At 40.2% G+C, this 21564-nt stretch overlaps 1 protein-coding gene across 3 annotated transcripts; it reads left to right on the top strand.

Moving 5' to 3' along the window:
• The first annotated feature begins 8224 nt into the window (after window positions 1-8224).
• AK3 (adenylate kinase 3) lies at window positions 8225-19990 on the top strand. Of its 3 annotated transcripts, none has more exons than XM_033511338.1 (5): window positions 8225-8593; window positions 12885-13004; window positions 16360-16532; window positions 18182-18300; window positions 19638-19990. In XM_033511338.1, exons 1-5 carry the CDS (start codon window positions 8446-8448, stop codon window positions 19759-19761), a joined length of 684 nt encoding a protein of 227 aa, XP_033367229.1. In that variant the 5' UTR covers window positions 8225-8445; the 3' UTR covers window positions 19762-19990. The 3 variants fall into 3 exon arrangements, with proteins under 3 accessions (XP_033367229.1, XP_033367227.1, XP_033367228.1); XM_033511336.1 differs by lacking the exons at window positions 18182-18300; window positions 19638-19990 and adding exons at window positions 17225-17336; window positions 17424-18175 and having other exon boundaries at window positions 8325-8593; XM_033511337.1 differs by lacking the exon at window positions 19638-19990 and adding an exon at window positions 17225-17336 and having other exon boundaries at window positions 8329-8593; window positions 18182-18301.
• The last annotated feature ends 1574 nt before the right edge of the window (window positions 19991-21564 follow it).

Here is a 21564-nt window from a genome sequence, read left to right as displayed (position 1 = left end):
TTTTGTGATCAATTTGCATTAGGATTTTTGTTGTGTTGATACACTGGTCTGCAAGCTTTTTATCACAGAAAAGCAGAATTATTTGGTTTGGAAGGGCTCTTTAAAGATCATCTAGTCAACCCTCAATGCTATGGGCAGGGACACTTTCCATGGACCATGTTACTGAAAGCCTCATCCAACCTGGCCTTCAACACTTACAGGTCTCTATTGGGCATCCACAGCTTCTGTAGGTAACTTGTGCTAGCATCTCACTACCTTCACTGCAGAAAAATGCTTCATTATGTCCAGTGCAAATCTACCCTCTTTCAGTTTAAAGCTCTTGCCCTTTGTCCTGTCACTACTTCTTGGTAAATATTCTCCCTCTATCTCCCTGACAACCCCCCTTAAATACTGAAAGACTGCAATGAGCTCTCACCAAAGCCCTCTCTTCTCCTGGCTGACCAATCTCTGCTCTTTCAGCCTTTCTTCAAGAAGAAATTATTTCAGCTCATCGATCATTTTTGTGGCCACATCTAGACTGGCTGAATCAGGTCCATGTTGCAGAATCACAGAGTCAGAGTCATAGAATTGATTAGGCTGGAAAAGACCTTTGAGATGACCAACCTATGACAAAATATCACCTTGTCTACTCCACCGTGGCACTGAGTGCCACATCCAGTCTTTCCTTAAACACCTCTGGGGAGGGGACTGTGACTCCACTGCCTCCCTGGGCAGCACCTTCCAATGCCCAGTAGGCCTTTCTGTGAAGAAATTCTTCCTAATATCCAACTTAAATATCCCTTGACACAGCTAAAGTCTGTCCTCTTGTCTTTCCTGAACTGAGAACTCCACAACTGGATGCAGAAATCCAGGTGGGATTGCACAAGTGTGGGGTAGAAAAGGGCAGTCATGCCCCTTGACCATCTGGATACATTGTTCTTTATGCTCAAGTCCAATTTTTCACATACCAGTTTCTCAAATTTCTCCTCCACTTACCAGCCAGACTGTACAAATGCTGTGGACTTCCGAGACCCAGGTGCTAAGGGATACAAAAAAATGATACAGCTAAATCAAAAGACCACATCTGTATGGAAACAAAGCCTAAGAAATTTTTTTCCAGGAATCATGCTGAGAAATTTCTGGAAAGTGAGGATCAAAAAAATTGACAGCAGTTAAACACCATTAGTTCACATATGCCCAAGATTTCTGAGTTACAGGCAAAAATATCTAGAGCAATTCATGATTCACATGCAGATGAACCTCTCTGTCTTTTAAGAAAAGGAGAGTTTTGTCATGGACAGTTTTGTGGATTCAAAGAATTGTAGCTTTCTGTGTATAAGAAATTAGTTGCCAGTTGCAGCTGTGATCTAGGATATGACAAACAAGAGGGTGGGGCTTGGGCAGTTGAAATTTTTTTCTGTTACGCACTGAGCAGAACTAAGAGAAAACTGAATGTAAGGAAGGTAAAGAACACACATATCTTCTTAGAGTTCATAAATCTATGTGCAAACTTCAAAAAAATTTTTGAAACTTTCTTGATTATTCAGGGTTCTGTTTTCCTGCTTACAAACAATCAAATTCAGTCAAGTCTCTGCATAATTTCTTCGGATTTCAGAGTTTGGAGGGTATTTTGGAATTCCAGAGCAAACAGTACTAAAGTTCATGATTAATGCAGTAGAAGTCTGGCACTTACTGTTTCCTGAACAATTTTGTCCTCTTTAATTTCCTTCATTCACAGGCCTTTTAGATATAATTGCAGGTAATAAAGGACAGTTTGCTGTGAGATGGTGGATATGGGATGTGATAGAGGATGAACACTCCCACTGAAATTGAGAGTGTCTTCTGTGAAGACAGCTCTGTTAAAGGCTTTCAGGTGCTGCTTCTGGAACTGTTTTCCACAGCATTGTCTGAAGTCTGTATCTTAGATTTGCATTGAAAATGTCTAGTCAACTACGCCTACTTAGAATGAACTCTTTGCTGTGGTTCATTTCTCTTCCTTTGTGTATTCCCATGCTCTCCCACACATATATTTTTAGTTCTGTCCATCCTGTCCTTTTTCTCTTTTTCTGTGACTGCCAGTTACTTGCTATCATCTGTTAACAATTTGCAAGTATCTGCTTTATATCAAGGCATGTGAAAACAAAATTGGGAAAACAAAACTAGGAAAATTGTCTTCCCAAAAAATTATTCCATTGGCAACCAGGATTTTCTCATGTAACTGAAATAAGATACTTCTGTAAAAAATCACTGGCAGACAGACTGAAAAACACTACTCTGCTGGTACAATGTAAGTATTCCACTAATGAAAGCTCTATCTTTAATAAAAATATGCAGTGACATAAAAGAGGGATTCCCCCCCCCCCCCCGGAAATGCTGGTAGCTTGTGGTGCTAGAAGCACAAGGATTTCTGCAGTCAGGAAAATTATTTTTATCAACTGCCTATAGGTGGCACAGAGAGACTGTGGCATCTCAGAGATATATATATATGTCATGATCTGGCCAATTGTTACAATTTAACCTCAAAATATAAAGCTATTACTGGTTTACCTTTAATACTCTGAGAAATTGTTGTTGTGTGTTTTATTGTTTTGGATTCTGTTACATAAATGGTCTGTTCCGATTTCCCTCCATATTTTGTATTTCCCCAAATTGGATTATTCCCAAGTTATGTTCTTCCCCTTTACCTCTCAATCATTGTAATCCCCACCCTGCATTCCCGATCTGTCATTGCAAACCCTGCCCCCTGTTCTGGATCCTTCCCTGTAAATCCCTCGTTAGCCCAACCCCTTGCAGTCCCTTTCTTCTGGAAATCCCTAAAACTAGAGGCACCACTAGCCCACGTGGCCTGCCCTCCCCTCCCCCTTTTTCCCATTAGTCCCTCGATTTTAATCTCCTCCCTTCCCTCTTCCCTCCTGGATTCCCTATTGGTTAGAGTTTTGTACCCACCCCTTGAATCTCCCCTATCTAAAAACCCATGTACAGAGGTGTTTGGGGCTTTTTGGTCCCTGTCCACTTCATGGGATAAGCCTCTCCTTGGAAGCCACACCAAAAGCCTTTCTCTCATCCTTTACCTCCTCCTTGTGCTGACACCAAAAGTGCCATAGAGCAGCAGCGCCAAGGTTCAGCTCTTAACCCTCAGGTCAGGAGCTGTTCCCTGCTCCCGGTGTGCTGCCGTGGTGTGAGCTAGCCAGGACTCCAACACCACATCAGGAAATGTTAATTTTAGTTTAATCAGTGGTTGGAGAACATGACAGTCTCCTGATATTTTAATCGCTTGAGAGAAATAATAAATAATACAGAAAAGATTATTACAGAAATTTCTAAAAGAGGTCTGCCTTTTGCTAATGTATGAGGGCTCAGAGTATGCAACAACACTCTTTTCTGAATTTGTTAGCTTACATATCTCCCAAGAGTTTTCACACAGTCTCAGAAACACAGCTGTGTAACTCCTCTTTTTCTTGAACTTAATTTCTTTTCCCTTTTATGTGTATTTTGAGGGATAGCTAAACAATCTGTGGATGAGTGCTTTTTATAGGACTAAAATTACAAACTCAAAATACAGCTCTAAAGAACCACTGGGACAACAGAAATGTTTTTCAAATAATTAAAATTCTGCTTTTGAGTATTACCAACTTGTGAATGCAACAAAATTTTGCCAGTGCTTGAAACAGGACATTACATTGTACTGAGTTTCCCAGGCATCAGAACAGAAGCTTATCAGATTTGCACTGTCTGATTCTTTCATCTGCTTCCAGCTTTGGTTTGCTTCCTTTAATTGTGAGAGCAATTTTGACAGGTTTTTCTAAGGCAAATTAATTTTTCTTGTTTTAATTGTTTCTTTTCTTGGATGCAGACCTGGACATAACTGGTTTTAGCAAAAGAGGCAAAGAAACTATCTAATACACGTGGACGGTACTATATATAGTGAACTCAGATGTAGTGTAGAGCTACAGACTAGTGAAGAAAAAACAAGGTGTAGAATTGTGTTAGCAGACATGCAAAAATAACTCCAAGTGAACTCTAGAGGGATGAAGAAGAAGCTGTCATCAGAAGCATGGCATTCTTCCTGGTGAGGGACTCCAGAGGCTGATGACTCACCATAACCCCACCCACCTCACCTGAGTAAGACCATGACCTTGGGGCCTAGTCAAGGAGGGGAGAGGGGAAAATTCAAGACCAGAGGAATGCGAGAAACTAAGAAGCATGTTTGGAGCAATTAATTGTTTATATAACAAATAATAAAAGTCAGTTATGGTAATTTAGAATATATTTTGCGTAGTAATTACAACTGAATTAATAATTATTGAATGAGACTGTTAGGATTTCAGTTACATTAATAGATTTTTCGCTTTATAGCAAAATATATAAATAAGGTGTATTTCATCTTTGTCATAAATAAAGTTTTGAGTGTAACAAGCTTGGTGTACAGGCAATAAATTTCTATCTGAAGAATAGGCATTTCCTAGGAAACTTAGAGTTTTGGAACAACCCATGCTATGTTTAAGTATTAATTTGTTATACTCAGTCATCTGGGAGGAGTAATTCATTAGACTTTTTAATAAAGGTAAGAGTAACACCATAAAAACAATGGTGTTATGTCCCTCTTTGCAATACAACACTATTTAAATCTAAATGAAGAATCACAGTTCTCTACCTTTTTGGTTTATGAAGTTATGTCTTTGCTACTTTAAGAAAAACAGTTCAACAGCAACATTTTGTTCTATGTATTTCAACCTATATCTAATTAAAAAAATAAAAATCTGTTCCTCAGGTGTTCTTGGTGGTATATATTTTCTGAGGGAAAATTTTCAGCTGTGTTGTGTGTGTATGTTAGCCTTCATTGTATAAGTATTTTATGTTTGTTTTTTTTTTAACATGATTAATAGGTTATCTTGTTTGACAGATACAGCATTACAGCCTTATGAAGGTTGGAATTCAGATCTGTTACCCAATCTGTGGACCAAAGTAAGGTCAGACTATGTTGCTCAGGGCTTTATCTGGGCTTTAAAAATCTTCATAAGCAGCCTGTCCAGGCCTTCTCAGTAACCTTCTCATGGGTGCTAGAAGGCTGCTGTTAGGTACTCCTGAACCCTTCTTCTCTCCAGTCTGAACAAGCATGGTTCCATCTGTCTGTGGCAGTGTCTCTTCTCCATCTCCTGATCATCTTGGTCACTTCCTGCTAAACCTGCACCAACTGATCAGTGCCTGTTCTGTGCTGGCCCAGTACTGGCCACAGTACACAGATGTGGCCTAAGAAGTGCCTGATACAAAGGGATAACTGTTTTCCCTGATAATAGTGGCTACCTCCTGTTAATATGGCTCAGGATATTAGTGGCCACGTGCTGGATGGTGCTTAGCTGGCTGTAGACCAGCTCTTCCCAGTCTTCTTCAGCAGAGCTTCTCCTTGCTGGTCAGTCCCCAACCTGCAGAGTTGGAAGCAGTTGGTGTGTCCTGGGTGCAGGACTTTGTACCTGTCTTTACTGCATTTTATCAGGGTCCTCCTTTCCCCACCTGTTCTTGCAGAACTCTACCTCCTGCCCCTAAGCCCATGCACTCAGGCCACATCACATGGTTTGGTATTACTCACAAAACTGATGAGTGTGCACTCTCTCTCTTCCAGGGTTATTCACAGACACTAGACAAAACAAGGCACCAGGACAGGCCCTGGAAAAACACACTCGTTTACATCTTTTGGTAGGGTAAAAAACACTAAGCACTACACTTTGATTTCAGCCAGATTTTCACCCATCTCATTGTCCACCCCTCCACCACATGAGGTGAAAAAATTATGTGAGAGACCATGTCAGATGTCCTGCCATCAGTATACTATGACTCCTTCCTCATGTGAGTAACCATTTCATTTTGATACAGACTATAATACTTGGGAAGTAGTTACCCAACAGTACCAAAGGAATTCTGTATCAAACTCGGAAGAAAGGATTTAGATCTACAAAGACCACACCTGACATAAATGGTTTTCATGGTTTAAGGCTTAAAAAGCCTCTTCAAAGCATTTTTTTTTTCTGTTTGAAAAAATGATTAGTAATATGAGATATTATTTACTGGTAAGAACATTTGGATTTGTTTGAAACAAGATTTTGATTACTGATCAGTCACCATGAGGGTTACTTCTATACACACAAAGCAAGAGTTAAGTTTTTAATTTATAACTGTAGGGTACATGTGTGAAAAAAGATTAATTAGAATACAGTGCAAGTTGTGTTACACAAACATTGACTACTCTGTTAATATGTGAATAATTAAGCCTGAATGAAGATGATAAAATGTCATTTTCCAAACATCATAAAAAGAACTGCCAAAAACATTTGCATGTCTTTAAATGCAGAATAGCTGCATAAAGATTTGCATACAAACTAGTGTACCGTTGACCCATTTCTCCCATTATTTATTTTTTGCACTTCTGAGAGTGTCACAACTAATCACAAAACAGCTAGAGAGAGGTCTGGACTTCAGGAAAAACAGTGAAGGAAAAGGGAACAATAATTTCTTTTACTACCTATTTTCTGTAATTTAAGTACCCACTTCTGTTCTGCAAAGGCCATAGAAGTTAGTAAGAACTTGTGTGTGTAGGAAAAGTGCCTTTCTATCCTTTTCCACCCCTTCCTCATGAATCTGTTATGAAGTTCAGAGAGGTTTCTCTATAGTCTTTTACAAAGGGATTGTCTTAGCATTCCTGTCTGGAGTTCTGAGCTGCTCAATAGGCCAGTAGAGAGGCTGAAACTCAGGCTTCCTTTTTAACAGGCAGATAAATTATTGCTGCTTTTTATACATGGTGACATTGGAGATAAGAGTTAATGATCTCTCTGAGAAGTCAAGCTATTTGCTGGATATGTATTTCATACAATACCTTCCATTTTCCCATGTATTTGCTTTAGGAAGATTCATTGATGCATTTTGTGGACTTCTGCCATTCAGAAATCTCTGAAGTGTGGAGCTTAAAACAAACAGTGTGGCTTCTAACATTTAAATGCTTTTGTTGCCAAATTTTGTTTAAGACTGTGGTGCTTTGGCAGACTGAGGTGTTGCCCTGGGAACACTGCTGAAGTCCTGAATGTTTCACTCTTTCTGTCCTAGTACAATCTGGAACAGAGGTATTACTAGGTTCATTTATGAAGGCTGGCATTTCTCAGTGTAATGAGACTTACGTTCATAGTAAGCTCTACAAGCTAAACCAGTCCCTTCCTACTTAATTGTTAAGGCAATTAAGTTTGTTTGTTTGGGGAGTTTTGGGGTTATAATCCTATTTCCTTCCTGTTCTTAAGTACCAAATATCCATATGAATATTTTCTTGTGGCTTTACTTGTTTCAGTGCAAAACTATTGAAACAAAACTATGTTTTAAAACAGAAATATTAATTTCATTAATGTTTTGACTCCAGCTCTGCTTTCTTCTCACTTTTTCCACTTTGACCTTTCTGGTAAAGTGGTTGACATCCATCAGCATCTGCAGAACCTCTAAGATAGCAGGAAGACTCTCTTTTCCTGCTGTGGACATGACTGTGAAGACTCTGGAAATGGGACAATCTAATGTTTTGGCCAAAACAATGTGTTCTCAGGTAGCTGAGAATCACCAAATCATTTCTGTGGGAAAGGACATCTTGGTGTTTGGAAGAACACTAGTCAGAACAAGCGCAACCTGCAGCTGTTCACATTCAAGTATCATAAACAAAACTTGGGCACAGCTCATTAAAAGTGCAGCTGCTAGAAACTGGGAGCTTATTTGTGAGAGACCGGCGAGGGCAGGATTGCTGCATGGGCGTGAATGAACATAGCAGAGTCAGCCACAGCCTCAGGGCATCTGGTCAGGGCAGTGACAGCGACGGGACGTGTCAGCAGCCAAGCTGTCGTCAGGTGACAGCCAGGTAAGGAGCCACGTCCCAGCTCAGTCTGGGAAATCCTCACGGTAGATCAGGGAAGTAGTGGAATCACCATTTCTGGGGATACTTACAAGGTGGACTTGGTTCAGTTTGGGGCACGGTTTAGGGATGGACTGGCGAAGCTGGATTACTTGTAGGGCTCGGTGGCCCTTAAGGTCTTTTCCAAACCGAGCGACTCTTTGATTCTCTGCCTGGGAGAGGGCAGGGGCAGACGGCTTAGGGAGCAGCCCAAATGGGCCTCATGGGCAGAGGAGCGAGGGGAAGCTCGTCAGGGCCGGTTTGAACAGCGGTGCCTAAATGCGGTCCGATGCGGCGTTCTGAGATGCACTTTGCTTTAGTTGCCTTTTTATTATCGTTATTCATTTATCCCTCCCTCCCTGCCCCCGTGCACTGACGTAAAGGATCTTTCCTTCCTGCCACTGATTGACAGCCGCTGCCGCTGCTGTTCCCTGGGAGGACCGGCCCGGGCTCCCCGGCGGTGCGAGGCGGCGCTCCCCGGGAAGGCGGCGCTCCTGCCCGCGCCCCCGCGGCCGGAGGAGCGGGAGCCGCGCCGGGAGCAGGGGGGCACCATGGTGGTGCCGCCGCTGCTGCGCGCCGTCATCATGGGGCCGCCGGGCTCCGGGAAAGGCACCGTCTCCGCTCGCATTATCAAGCACTTCGGCGTGAAGCACCTCTCCAGCGGCGATCTGCTGAGGGACAACATGCAGAAGAAGACAGGTAGGAAGAGGGACGAGGGTAGGGATGTGTGTCTCTTCCCGTCCCCGTCCCGCGGGAGCCGTCCCGGCGCAGCCCTGCGGGAGCCCCCGCTGACACAGCTCCGCGCCGGGGAAGGGACACACGCTCCTTCATTCCTGGGCACACATTCCTGCCCCCAGCCCCGCTCCTTCCCTCCCGTCCCCTCCCAGAAGGGACAGCGCCTCTTTAAGGGGGTTTGCTGCTCGCCAATCCCACGCTGTGTGCCCTCCAGCCAGGCGGAGGCTGGGTGGCTTCAGACTGCTCTTCTGGAGGCCAGAGGCACTGAAGTGGGCCTCACGTCCGCAGCCGCGGGTCCTACATACGCTGTCACTTGCCAGCCTCTTGGTGAACGTGTACGGGGTTATCTGGGGTTATCATGTTTTCCTTGTTTTGTTACACCTCATCGTTTCCTCATCTTGAGTGCTTTTTGTAAGCAGCCAGTGGGTTTTGTACCCGTGTTTCTAATAGCTTTGATAGTTTCTCGTGGTTTCTCATGGCTGCATCTTAAAAGAGAAGAATATTCACACCTTTTAAAGGCAGGGCAAGAGGAGGGGTTTTGGGCAATCAGACTTTTTTGGATGTTCATTTGATGGTTGGAAGTAAAGGTACCTAGAATTGTTAACAACTGTTCCAAAATTAGGCCTAGTCCTGAGAAGGCTGGCGTAACAGCGGTGCTTTCAAAAAAAACAATGGGCAAAATTTTCAAACTGCATAGCTTTAAAAATTATTATTGTCTTATGAGTTCATATCATGCTTAGATTTCAGCATGGTCTGTGTTTACATACAGCGATGCTTATACTAGGTGGAGATATTAATTATTCTTGTTGTGTAGTCCTACTTGACCTCTGGCCTCAGCCGAGATACCACAGTCCCTTTCTCTGGTGGATTTTTCAATGATGGACAGTTTGCTCCTGACTTCCATATCTGTTTTTCTACATGGTGGGGTGAAAAACCTCAAAAGAACCGTCTCAGGCTCCACATGATGAAGTAAGGGTATTATTATTTCCAGCAACTTCAAGCTGTAGAATATCACATTCACTTGTGAATGAATCACTGTAGTGTTATGCCTAGGTAACTGGCAGTCTTAGTTTTGGAATACTCATAAACATGCTTGGAGGTGAAGCAGTTGTGATGTGATTCCCACATGTCTTCACACAAATTCACACAAATTCTGCTTTCTCACTAAGGATAATCACTTCAGTACAGTTGCTGACTTTACCATAGTTGATGCTGTAGATACTGTAAGTTAAGAATTTGCTAGGAGCACGCCTGTGTAGATATACCTGATTATCTTAATGCTATTTCTATTTGGTTGCACAATTGTAAGTTTTTATTTAGAGGGTCACAAAACTGTTCTGTTACGAACTTCTGGTGTTAGACCTGGTGGGTAGCCATCCCAAGAAAACAAAGGAAATGTTATTTTACCAAGTGCTTTGAGGTTTACAATGTTTACTTAATACTTTAGGTTTTGTGCAAGTCCACAGAGCACCAGAATCATGCTGAAGGTTGTGTGAGAAGAGGAAATTGCAAGTGGAAATATCAATATTGCTTGAATTGAGGTGGGAGCCTGAAGTGACAGAAAGAGAAGTGGTTACACAAATAATTCTTGGTGCATTGGGCAGGTGAAAGACTGTGAAGGAGAGCAAACCTGTGAAATGGAAGTTTTGCAGACACATTAAAATCCAGAATATGAAGGAAGAAGCCAGTGGACAGTTTAAGAGGTGAAGTTTGCTCTGAATTAGCTACAGCAGAATTTACCAGAATCTGCTACTGAGTTTCTCATTCACTAGTAAACCCAGATGAAACTCTAGTGCAATTTAATTGAAAGTCACTCAGTAGCTGCGGAAATGGTTTGCGGAGGGTTGAGGTGAAGTATGAGGTAGCAGGACTTGGTAGTACACTGAAAGTAAGAGAGCAACTAAGGGGCAACTCAGGGAGCCTTGACAAGTTCAGTCAAGGCAAAGACCAACAAGTTTTGATTATAGTAGAAGGGTCCTGCAATTTCCAGTTCTTTGTGAAATGAGTTACATTAAGATGGGCAGTTAAAGCCCTTGGAAAATCAGATATAGTTAACAGTAGTTATATGGTGCAAATGCAAAATTTGCATTGTGTCTTGTGAACATGGACATTGTTTAGAAGTCCTGTTGGAAATGAGAGTCCTTATCATTCTGAAGTTATTACCATGTTCTTCTGGATAGTGGAGAGTCTGTGACCACCACTCTAATGCTAAGGTAATTGTTCTGATTATGGCTACAGCTTGATTGCTGTAATGTGGTCAGAACATGCCAATCCTTTGTAAAATCATGGAACCTGGATACCTGTCATCACCTACAAAGGAAAGAAACTTGTGTTACCTGTAATTTTGAAGATTGCCTGCAGACCCAAACTGAAAAAACCCAGAACCAAACAAAACCCCATGAAGTCCCACTCCCAACAGGAGGGATGAAAAAAAAAAAAAAAAAAAAAAAAAAAAAAAAAAAAAAAAAAAAAAAAAAGAAGAGAGAGAGCTGTGAGCTACTGTACCAACTTTTTGTCCTAATGTATGACTGTTTGGGTATGGTTGTTCCTATTTCTTGCCTCCTACAAAAGTGACTTTATAAATGACCTGAGTTCCGTAGAGAGGGGCAAAAGGCAGCATTTTTCAAGCTCTATTGGTCTAATTATAGTTTGCCATATTCTAAATTTTTCTGGGCCCAAAGACTCATGAATCTTTCCAAGGTAAGATATATATATTATAATTGTTCCGTGTGAACCTTGCCTAGTGCACGTTTTTAGATCATTGTGGCTGGAGCAATGCTGCAACAATAAATCAGTAGCAGCCAAGCATCAAGTACACATTAAACTATCCAGACATGATTTATTCCTTCTCCCAACCTACTTTTGTGGGTTACATGGTTCAAAGCACACTAGGACTAGAATAATAAAAGAGGTATGAAGAGGGGAGGTAGGGAAAAGAAGAGACACTTTGTACCCAGGCAGACAGTCACATTTCAGTTTGTGATGTGCTGGAGGATTCAGGCACCATAGTCTGACTCTTTTTCGTACAGTGACTATGTTTTGAAGTCAGGCCAAGGTGCACAGTGCATATTTCTAAATGGTCTTTGTACTTTTCAAAGCCTACTACAGATGTGAACACACACTAAGGGGAAATTGTTCCTTTATTTTGTTTTTTTCTCATCACCAAAGCTACTATTTGCATTATTTGAGGGCATGTACTGCTTTTCAGTTGCCTCATCTGAAGAAGGGCCTCTGTCCTGTTGCACATTCTATGCACTGAGTGATGGGAGTGGCATTTGTCATTGCTTTCTACTGAAAAGTGGTGATACCTTGTGTGGAAGATATGAGATGTCCATCCCATTTTCTCTTCTTTAGTTTTCTGTAACTGGGTCTAAACTGGCTGCAAGTAAAAGCTTCTGCAGATCCACAATTAAACCCAGTCTAGCTGCTCTTCTGGGTTACTTAACATAATTGGGTAATTGTTTTATAAATGAAAGATATGGAAACTTTGTGCCTAGGACACAACCCAGGCAACTGAATTTCTTCCTGGCCATACCCATGATTTGGGTGAACTACAGCATGCTACTGCCTGCCATGTAGGAGCATGGTGTGATAGCTGGAACTACAATGCATGGATGGAATTTTAGTGAGACAGTGGGATAAATGACTGGTACTAAAGGTTAGTCAGTTCCATGGCAAAATACTAGTGTCCATGTGCTCCCATAAATAGTGTACACTATCTGTAATTCCTCTTGCAACTCTAGTAATCATAAAAATACGTATCTGGCAAGCGTGTCCCACTACAGATGGCTTTCTTAAATGCCAAAGGCATTTATATTTGTAATGAAGCTTAAGTTAGTAACTAGCCATTAAGCTGAGAAAATAACTTTCTTTTCAGGAAGTCTGAGGGCTGATATCTTAATACATTTGTATCCTTTCTATTTCTTACTTTGAAAACTCTTGGCTAATGGCCTCTCCTCATTCTAGTTTTTGGAGACCTTCAAATTTCAAATACATACTAGTAAATTTATTCAGAATGTGTGAGGATAGAAGTGTGTTTTGCCCTACAGCTAGATCAAATTAATCTCATACATATTTTCATGGTCAGATCCTAGTTGATCATACAGATATTTTTTAATTTTGGCAAGCATGCCGTCTGTCTTGTTTACAACTTCTCTGCGTCATCCCGATCAAAACAATTTTTTCTGCAGGCTCGTGGTCATTTTTTCCCTTGCTGGAGGTCAGAGATAGTGTAATGCAACTTTTACTTTTGCAGAAGTGGGAATTCTTGCCAAATCCTACATTGATCAAGGGCAGCTTATTCCAGATGACATCATGACACGACTAATGCTGAATGAGATAAAAGGTCTAGACCGGTACAACTGGCTATTGGATGGTAAGTTATCATGTTGGATATCACTATATATGGAGAGAAAATGGGTTCTGCAAAACTTGTGACTACTTTGGTCACTGGTTGCCAGCTTGTTGTGAAACTTTCAGCAGATAGTCTGCCCCAGTTTCTTTGGCTGACAAATGCTTCCAGTGTATTCTGCCTTCAGAGCATTACCAGGTCAATTAACTCATGTTTAAAAGGGTAGTTCAACATTCCAGAAAAATTTCAGAACTGGCAATTCTAGTATCTTTTATGATCATTCATATGGTATTTCCCCTGTTAAAATAGGCATTGAGAAGTTTCTTTTTAAAAGTCTTTTCTTATTAAAATCCTTGGGAAGTGGAAAACTTTTGAAGGATGGGGCTTTGGAATTATTTAAGTAGCAAGGTAGGAATGTGATGCAGTAACAAGGTGAGTATGGAAAAGTAAGTGTGCAGCAGTGTAGAATGTAATAAAAACCATTGCTTAATTGTCCTAAAAGGTCTCTTTCATTTGCTGTCTGGTTCTGTTCTCCAGAGTGAACTGCTTTGTAGTTCTGCAGTGTAAGCTCATTGCTTCAGCATTGGCACTAGAGAGAAAAAGCATTTGCTGCTATCTTCATGAGCAGGATGACTCTTGTTATTCCAGCCCGTGGGAGTACAGTTGGATGCCCAGCACAAAAAGTGTCTAGGCTGGATGCATGTTTTTTCAGACTCTAGTCACAACCTGTCTCAGTAGATAAAACAAGAAAGTTATTGGTGTGTCTTTCTATTTAGACGGAGTGAAAAACACACAGTGGTCTCTGTCCCTTAGTGGTTTATTATAGTTACATAGTTGCTCCTACGTACAGTGATATGTTTTGGTAGCTTTAGTCACTCCCTGAGATAAAGGCTTCATTCCCACAGTAAACAGTACAATGAAACCTAAACAATAAAGCAAAGACGGCAGATACTGTGGTTTTTTCTCTTTAGTTACAGGTTCCATGTAGACACAGTTCCAGTCTCGTGGATCTGGATGTGTAGCTGTATAGCTGTGCCTGCTGGCAGCTCTCAGCAGGAGGACTGTGTTGAGACCATAAGAGAATAAATCAGTTTCTGCTGCATCTTAATGTGCTCCTTTAAACTTTTGGAGCAGAAATTTTGTCTGCATCAGCATTTGTAATGAGACTCGGTGAGTTACACTAGGGATAGCTCTGGCATAATGGCCTTCGTAGGAGCAACACTGTTCTGTTGAAATACGTTAACCCGAAATCTTTAGTTTGGTAACTGCAATACAGAACAAACAGATGGGGTCAGTTAGCTGAAACCAGTTCAGAGCTGCTGAACTGCTTGCTCACTTAGCCAAACACCGATTTGCTGCTTTACAATAGATTGGTGGCTTCTAGAGTCATAGCAGATGTAGCAGTGTGAGTCATATGTGTCTGGGTATAATCCATTTAGATTTATGTGCTGTCTAATCTAGAGAACTTCTCTAGATGAAGATCTCCTGGAATCTTCATAACTCATCAAATCTTGCAGACCTTTTTCTGTATAGAGAAAACACTATGTAGAAAATGCCAGTTCAATTTTAATGAAATGCTTTTGTAAAGAAACTTCAATTTGTTGAGGAATTTTCTCGTTACCCAGTACCAAGCAAACTCATTTTCCATCTGCATAACTTAGAAGCATGGTGGCTAACAGTAAGAAAGATCAGCAGCTCTTGAACAGTGTTCAGCAGCAGTGTTGAAGACCTGACTCTTCCTCTGCTCTTAACATTTAGAAGCACTTCCATGACATAATGTGAATGTGTGAGAAATAGGATGAGGGCAGCTCATAACTGTGATGCACACCAGTTGCAAGAGGCTTAATGCACTTTGTCTGAGTTAACAACTCTCTTTCTAATTTCTATTTCCAATGTTTTTCCTTACTCATGCAATGGCCAGATCAACCAACATTATGCAGGAGTTTCTCAAGCTTGTACCTTCCAGTACTTGCCTTTATGGAGATGTTTACTTGTACAGCATGATGCAAACTGAAAGCTACTGAAGAACATGAGACTATGCTAGAGCTTTCTGAGGAGAGGAATTGTTCCAGTGAATATAGGATACAATAGCATGTTCTTCAGTAACTTTGACCACTGAAGGTCTTGTGCTCAATTTTTCATTTCAAATCCTTTGTGGAGGCCTTGGCTTTCTTGTTCTTTGTTCCTACTGCACTCCTCCTAAGTTCCACTAGATTTATCTAATAGTTTAAGGCATACAGTAGGGAGCCACAGAGTTCATGGGACAAAATGGCAGCATCTTTGAAGTGAAAGAGACAGGTTCCTGATCAGCCTGAGTGTTCTCTCAGTCATCACATCTGAGGATAGTTTGATACACTCAAACCCTTCTAAATCCTGGATCATCTCTGGTAAATATATTTGGCTTACTGCAACTGAATTAAACAGTTATAAACTGTTTTATTTGTTTTATTAACTGAATAAAACAGGTTTGTAATGGCTACCACCTTAAGCCAGACTTAAACAGCTGTGAAAATAAGAGATGTCACAGATATTTTTAAGTTGTTCTGACTTCTGAGTGAAACTTTTCACTGGAGCTTTTATTATTCTCAATGTGTATACAATGCTTTTATGCACTGTAGTAGTATGTGGCATATATGAATATAGAGTCTTCTTGAACTTATTTGTTGCACCTTTGGGAAAATGATTAGCTGAAATGAAGAAATGAAAGCTGGGAGGCATTTAAAAAGTTAAAATGCCGTGACACACAGATGATGCCTTGAGAGGCTACCTGGAACAGAGGCTAGACAGTGTTAAAGGAATAAAGTAGGTATTTATTAAAAAGCATTCAGGCATAAAAAAAGCATACCTTGGGCAGTACAAGAGCCTGGATGTGGCTCTGCCCAAGCTGGACCCAAGAAGGATGCAAGATGGATGAGGTCACACGTTTTCACACTTTTATAAGTTTTGGTACATTTATATATTGGGGTTAATTGTCCAATTACAGCTTCAGGTTATGAAGTCCCATCCTCTCATATTGCTCTCCTCAGTTCACTGTTGTTTATATTTTTGGGGCCTGAATCTGCAATGGTGTCCCCATGGTTCTTGAGCTGGAAAATGATTGTTTTGTCAAATTAAACTGTGAAGGGAACTTCTTAACTCTTTATATGAAGTTCAGAGTTATCTACCAATGCAGTACAGAATCTGGAAAATATGAAAGCTTAAACTTAAGGTATCATTGAAAGATACTGGAAAATCTGATGTATCTTTCATCTTTATAGAATAGGAGAAGGCTTTTTGGCTTTTTTGCTGTGTAACTATTATTTTCTCTCATGACTCTATCCAGGTAATTTTTGCTATAACTCTGCTTTTTGAATTTTATGAAGTTGTTTCCTTTAAAAAGGTTTCCCCAGAACAGTTGCTCAGGCAGAAGCCCTCGATAAAGAATGTCAAATAGACACTGTGATTGACCTAGACGTGCCATTTGAGACCATAAAGTGTCGGCTCACAGCGCGCTGGATCCACCCTGCCAGTGGCAGAGTCTACAATCTTGAATTCAATCCTCCCAAAGTGCAGGTAAGCAATAAGCTTTGGTGTTGGCACTAAATAAGTGCTGCACTGCATTTGCTAGCTGCAGTAAAATATTGTTTGCATATGTTGTTTCAAAACACAGCAGCTCAGAAGAAAAAGGCTCATTTCATTTCTTGGGAGCACAGAATCTTTTTGGAAACACTGTGCTGGTATGAGGGTATGTTAATAACATGGTAGAACCTCTTAAGTTGGTGGACAATGTACTTGTTCCCTGCAGAGCAGAGTGGAACACCATGGTGTTTTGTAAGCTCTTATTAAAGCTGTTCACTGATCTGGAATACTGTCTGCCTTGCACACTGGCACAGGATCTGGGCACGGTCTTAGCCTCTTTGCAGCCTGTACAGTCCAAAATACAGCTTTCTTTTCCTTCCTCCAGAGGAGTCATGCTTAGGAAACACCAAACCACCAGTCAGAGGAGTTCACTTAATGCTTTCCCTGTGTTTATATTTAATCAGGATGGGTTATTTTCAAGGGAAGAGCTGCTGTACTGCAAAACTGCATGTAGAAACTTTCAAGTCAGGGAAGCTTTTGAACAAATTTAAGAACTTACAACTTGAGATATCCTAAAGAGGAGCTTGAAGATAAAGACTGTACATTGTTACTTTAATTTTTTCTGAGAACAAGGATTTGATTTAGTGCAATTCAGCTAAAACTGTATTTCATCCTTAATAACTTAGCTGTTGTGGCATCACATTTCACCTGGAAGCTCTATTAATTTACATCAGAAGCACAGCAGGCCCTGTAGTTTTTGGATTTGTTGCAGGAACACAGGCCAGCTTGAAATACCAGGTAAGCACTGGAAGTGAGCAACTGGAAATAATGACTTTGTTTTGTTTAAAACAAATAGTTTAAAACTGTGGTTATTTTCAATTGCAGAAGAGCAAGGCAAGATGGAGCAGAGAATTATCAGGCTTACCAGAGTAGGCTTCAGCTGCCAGAGCTTTGCTATTTGAACTGTTTTACCTTTCACTAATTAGCAGACTTATCACAACACAGTGGGCTGCAATACTTAAAGTGAAAACATGGAAGAGAGCTAAACAGGTGAAATAGAGTTGTCCGTCTTCTTTTAACAGACCTGCAAAATACTTACTTAGAAGGAAAGGAAGTTCACAAATTAGGTCCCTACCTCTGTAGGGAAAGCTTCAGCTGACTCTTACGCCATTTTTTGTACAAGTGTTGCTAAATGATAACTCTTCCATTTTTCAACTTAAATCAAAGGGCAATTAACTCCTTTGCCCATTTTAATATTGTCAAATGAAGGTCCAATTTACTTTTTGTTTCCTGTGATACAGGAATGTATTACCAAAAGTATTGTTTTCCCTTGTACGTGAAGGTTTTGTTTTCATGTTCCCTACTTTCTATGAATGTTCCAGAGGACAAATTAGTCAAGTTACTATGATCTAATATTCACTGGCAATACTGAGAAAATACCTTTAACTGACAGACTGTTTTACTGGAAAGTCAACAACTTATATTCCAGATAAGAACACAGGCAGCAGCCTCTCTCTTTATAAGCAGAAATCTATACCCTGATCAAGTGGAAATTCATCTTAATTTAAATAGAAAAATCACACAAAGCATGCTTAAAGAGAAGTAAGAAGTATACTTTGGTGTTTGCTTTTAACCATAATTAGGGCATTGATGACATTACTGGTGAGCCACTTGTTCAGCGTGATGATGACAAGCCAGAGACTGTCAGCAAGAGGCTGCAGGCTTATGATGCTCAAACAAAACCTGTTCTAGAATATTATCGGTAAGTAATAAAATCTCTTCTTCCATATTTCAAAATCTTACTGTGCATCAGCATAGTGAGGAACAGATCTCTCCAGTTACAGAGTATATTATACCACAACAGTGAGTGTGGTGGGGGTAGTTGTGTAGCTTTCATGAACTCAGTAAGAAATCAAGCCAGTAGAATGAGTATGGTTTTCCAGTTTTGCATGAGGCCTTCTGGAACCTGTGTGGTAAAACAGCCTATCACTGCAGCCAGCCACATGTAACTTTATAAAGAATGCTATGCATTATTCAATACATAGTAGTACTGAGCAACAACAGCTCTGGTGGGTGAGGTAACACAGGCAGTTCATTTTTTTTTTTCAAGAACTTAAGAGTACTTTGTTTTTTATATGTATGGGTAGAAGCTCTTCTAACAAGTGCAAGGGGTCAGGAAGTGATACACAAATAGAGAAACTGTTGGTGAGGATTTAAATGTGGCTGTTCTAAGATTGGACCCTGCTAGCAATACTCTTTGGGAATAAGTAGTTAATTCAGAATTGTCATTTGCATTGTGGAGTAGGAACAAATTACTAGTTCGTTTAAGAGTCAAAATTATACGCAATGTTTCTCTTAATGTAAAGTTGCAAGTGTCATACTGCTAATATATAGATATACAGTAGGTCGCCATGTAGAGCTTTACCTTTACCTTGCCTAGACTAAGAAATCAGATTCTGACAACATCAATTATTGTCCTTTCTGTATTTCCATACTCATTATATTCTTCCAGGACTGTTGAGCAGAAAAATAGAAACTCCATCTTTGGTGTGGTTAGGTTTTGAAGTTTTTCTAGATTGATAATGATATTCCTGGTTTTGTTAGATTTCTAAAGTGAAAATGCTTTAGAGCATCACAATAAGACAGATGCCTAAGCTGTAACTGGTAATAACACACTTGACAGATAAAACTAGCTCCTACAACTAATTCAGAATAATGCTCTTGTGTCTGGTTATTTTGCTTGTCTTGATGCACATTCTTTGATCCATGAGGTGCAGCCTTATATCTGGGTTAGTCACAGTCATCTGGACAAAGTCTGCACAACACGTGCTGTATGACAACATTGCTACTTTACCCTGTTTATGATTAAGTGCTCTGCAGACAGCCATCAGTTTTATGAACTGATGTGGTCAATAGCCAGCTCTTTGAGGAGCAGAGTAATGAATGTGCAGCCTGCATTTCCAATGCTACAGGTGTACTTGGTGTTACATTACATGCATATTTTCACACTTCTGCCAGGGTAATCTCCAAGTGAGGCAGATATTTTGAAACAATTAAAGAATTTGACATATGTAATATTTTCTTCTTTTTCTTTCTTAGGAAAAAAGGGTTATTGAAATCCTTTTCTGGAACAGAAACTAATAAGATCTGGCCACATATCTATGCTTTCCTTCAAACCAAGTTGCCAGATGTAAGCCAGAAAGATGCTGCCAACCCCAGGTGAAAATAGGTCAGGCTTCTGATCATCTGTCAGTTCACTCCTGATTACATGGGATTCTGCAATCAAGGATGTGTCTAAGTAGTCTACCAGACTCATCAATAATTAAAGTCCAATGCTGTCTTTAACTTACATTATGGTAAAATTTTGTTGCCTGTGGTTATCATTTTAATGCTGTATTTTTTTATATTAAATATATTGAATTTAAAAAATACAGTAACTGTCTTTAGCAAAATCAGGTACTCTCGTGTCTTTTATTTGGAAAATACATTTCCAGTGTTGATTGGTGAAGGAAATACATTTCAGAATACAGCTTAATTAGAAAGCACATTGACTGATTTACTCAGTCAGTAAACAAAGCAATGACAAAGACATGAAAGCATGTTTCTTGAACATGTAGCTAGCTGGAGCAAGCCAGAAGCTGTGAAGAACAATGACCACTGGTCTGCAGAAACCAGTTTTTCAGACCAGAGCCAGTGTGTATGGAAATTGATCTTATGGAAAGGTTAGCTTCTTGTTTGCTTGCACACATGTGACTTGATTTTGCTCACCATAAATTACATTTAGCACCAGGGCAAATTATCTAAGCAAGTAGTATGTTTATATTTCTGCCTTCAGAGCAATGATTTTGCAGGCATGGGAAATGGAGTGTCAATGATGTGTAACACATTTGATAAAGCTTCTGTCTTTGTGTAACCCTGTAAGACTTCATCAGTAAAAAGATAGCAGATACTGAACAGATCAAGTGTAATCTGGTAAATCTGTAGCTAGATGATCTTGACCAGTGAATGTCCCTGTTCTACTGTCCTTAAAAACAAGTGGTCACTGATGCCAGTGACTGATTTCCAGTGGTCAAAATATAAACTTTGGCATATTACTGTAGCAATTTTTATGGTAGCAACTGGACTGGTTTTCCTGAGATTCTTGTCTCTTACCAGCTCTTGTGTTTATTGACTAGGTAAGTGGAAATACAAACCTCCACAGCCCACACTTTTTAACAGCCCAGGGAATGTAGACATTGCTATTTTTCAGTGGCAGTTTCACGAGTCAGCAAAATGTGAGGAACATATAACTCTGTCTAGGTAATGTCAGAAGTAGCTGTGTCCTAGTAATGCAGGTTCCAGTCTCCTTTAGCAGTGACTGTAAACAGCTGGGGTGTTGACATACCTTGGATTGCACCTGCACATCCAGTTTTAGCATTATGAATATTGAGACATATTTTGAGTGTAAAAAGAGACAGTAAGTGTAGAATTTGTGGTATTTCCCCTTACTATGAATGAACAATATAAGCAGCAACTATCACTACAATCAGTTTTGTTTCATTTAAAGAAAGCTGGCCAAGAAAACTGACCACTTGTACTATCCTTTTGAGGATATGTCTACATATTACAGTGAGAAACTCTGATTAACTGCTTGTTTTTTATATTTTGGTGTAATAAAAAACAGCACTTTTTTTTTTTTACACAAATTCCGGTGAGCCAGAAGGAGCAAGGGGAGGGAATCACATTATTTGACACTTATGCCTGGCACCATCCAGTTTTATCCCCTTAGAAACTTAAAAAATAGCTTATTCTGTTTAACAGGTTGCTAGATCAACAGCTGTATTGCCAAGGGTAGCAGTTGCAAGTCACTGTGTTACACTGCCCTTACTATCCCTTGCATACAACATTCAGTTGAAAAACAACCTGAAGTTACTTGTTTTCCTTTAAGCTTCCCTTAATAATTAACTAATTATTAAGGAAGAGGCACTGTTTACTTATCCTTTCCTGAAGTATCTGTCAAACTAAACAAGATGCAGTAGAAATTTTT

The sequence above is a fragment of the Parus major genome, chromosome Z (assembly GCF_001522545.3).
Source record: "Parus major isolate Abel chromosome Z, Parus_major1.1, whole genome shotgun sequence".
NCBI classification, from domain to species: Eukaryota; Metazoa; Chordata; class Aves; order Passeriformes; family Paridae; genus Parus; species Parus major.
This window is presented reverse-complemented; position numbering and strand designations above follow the sequence as displayed.

Bases quoted from the DNA above. Each gene is read 5' to 3' on its own strand.
- AK3 (XM_033511338.1), top strand. From the start codon at position 8,446: ATGGTGGTGCCGCCGCTGCTGCGCGCCGTCATCATGGGGCCGCCGGGC. The intron at 13,005-16,359 runs GTAAGTTATCAT...TCCTTTAAAAAG, and splicing joins GTACAACTGGCTATTGGATG to GTTTCCCCAGAACAGTTGCT. The intron at 18,301-19,637 runs GTAAGTAATAAA...TTTCTTTCTTAG, and splicing joins CCTGTTCTAGAATATTATCG to GAAAAAAGGGTTATTGAAAT.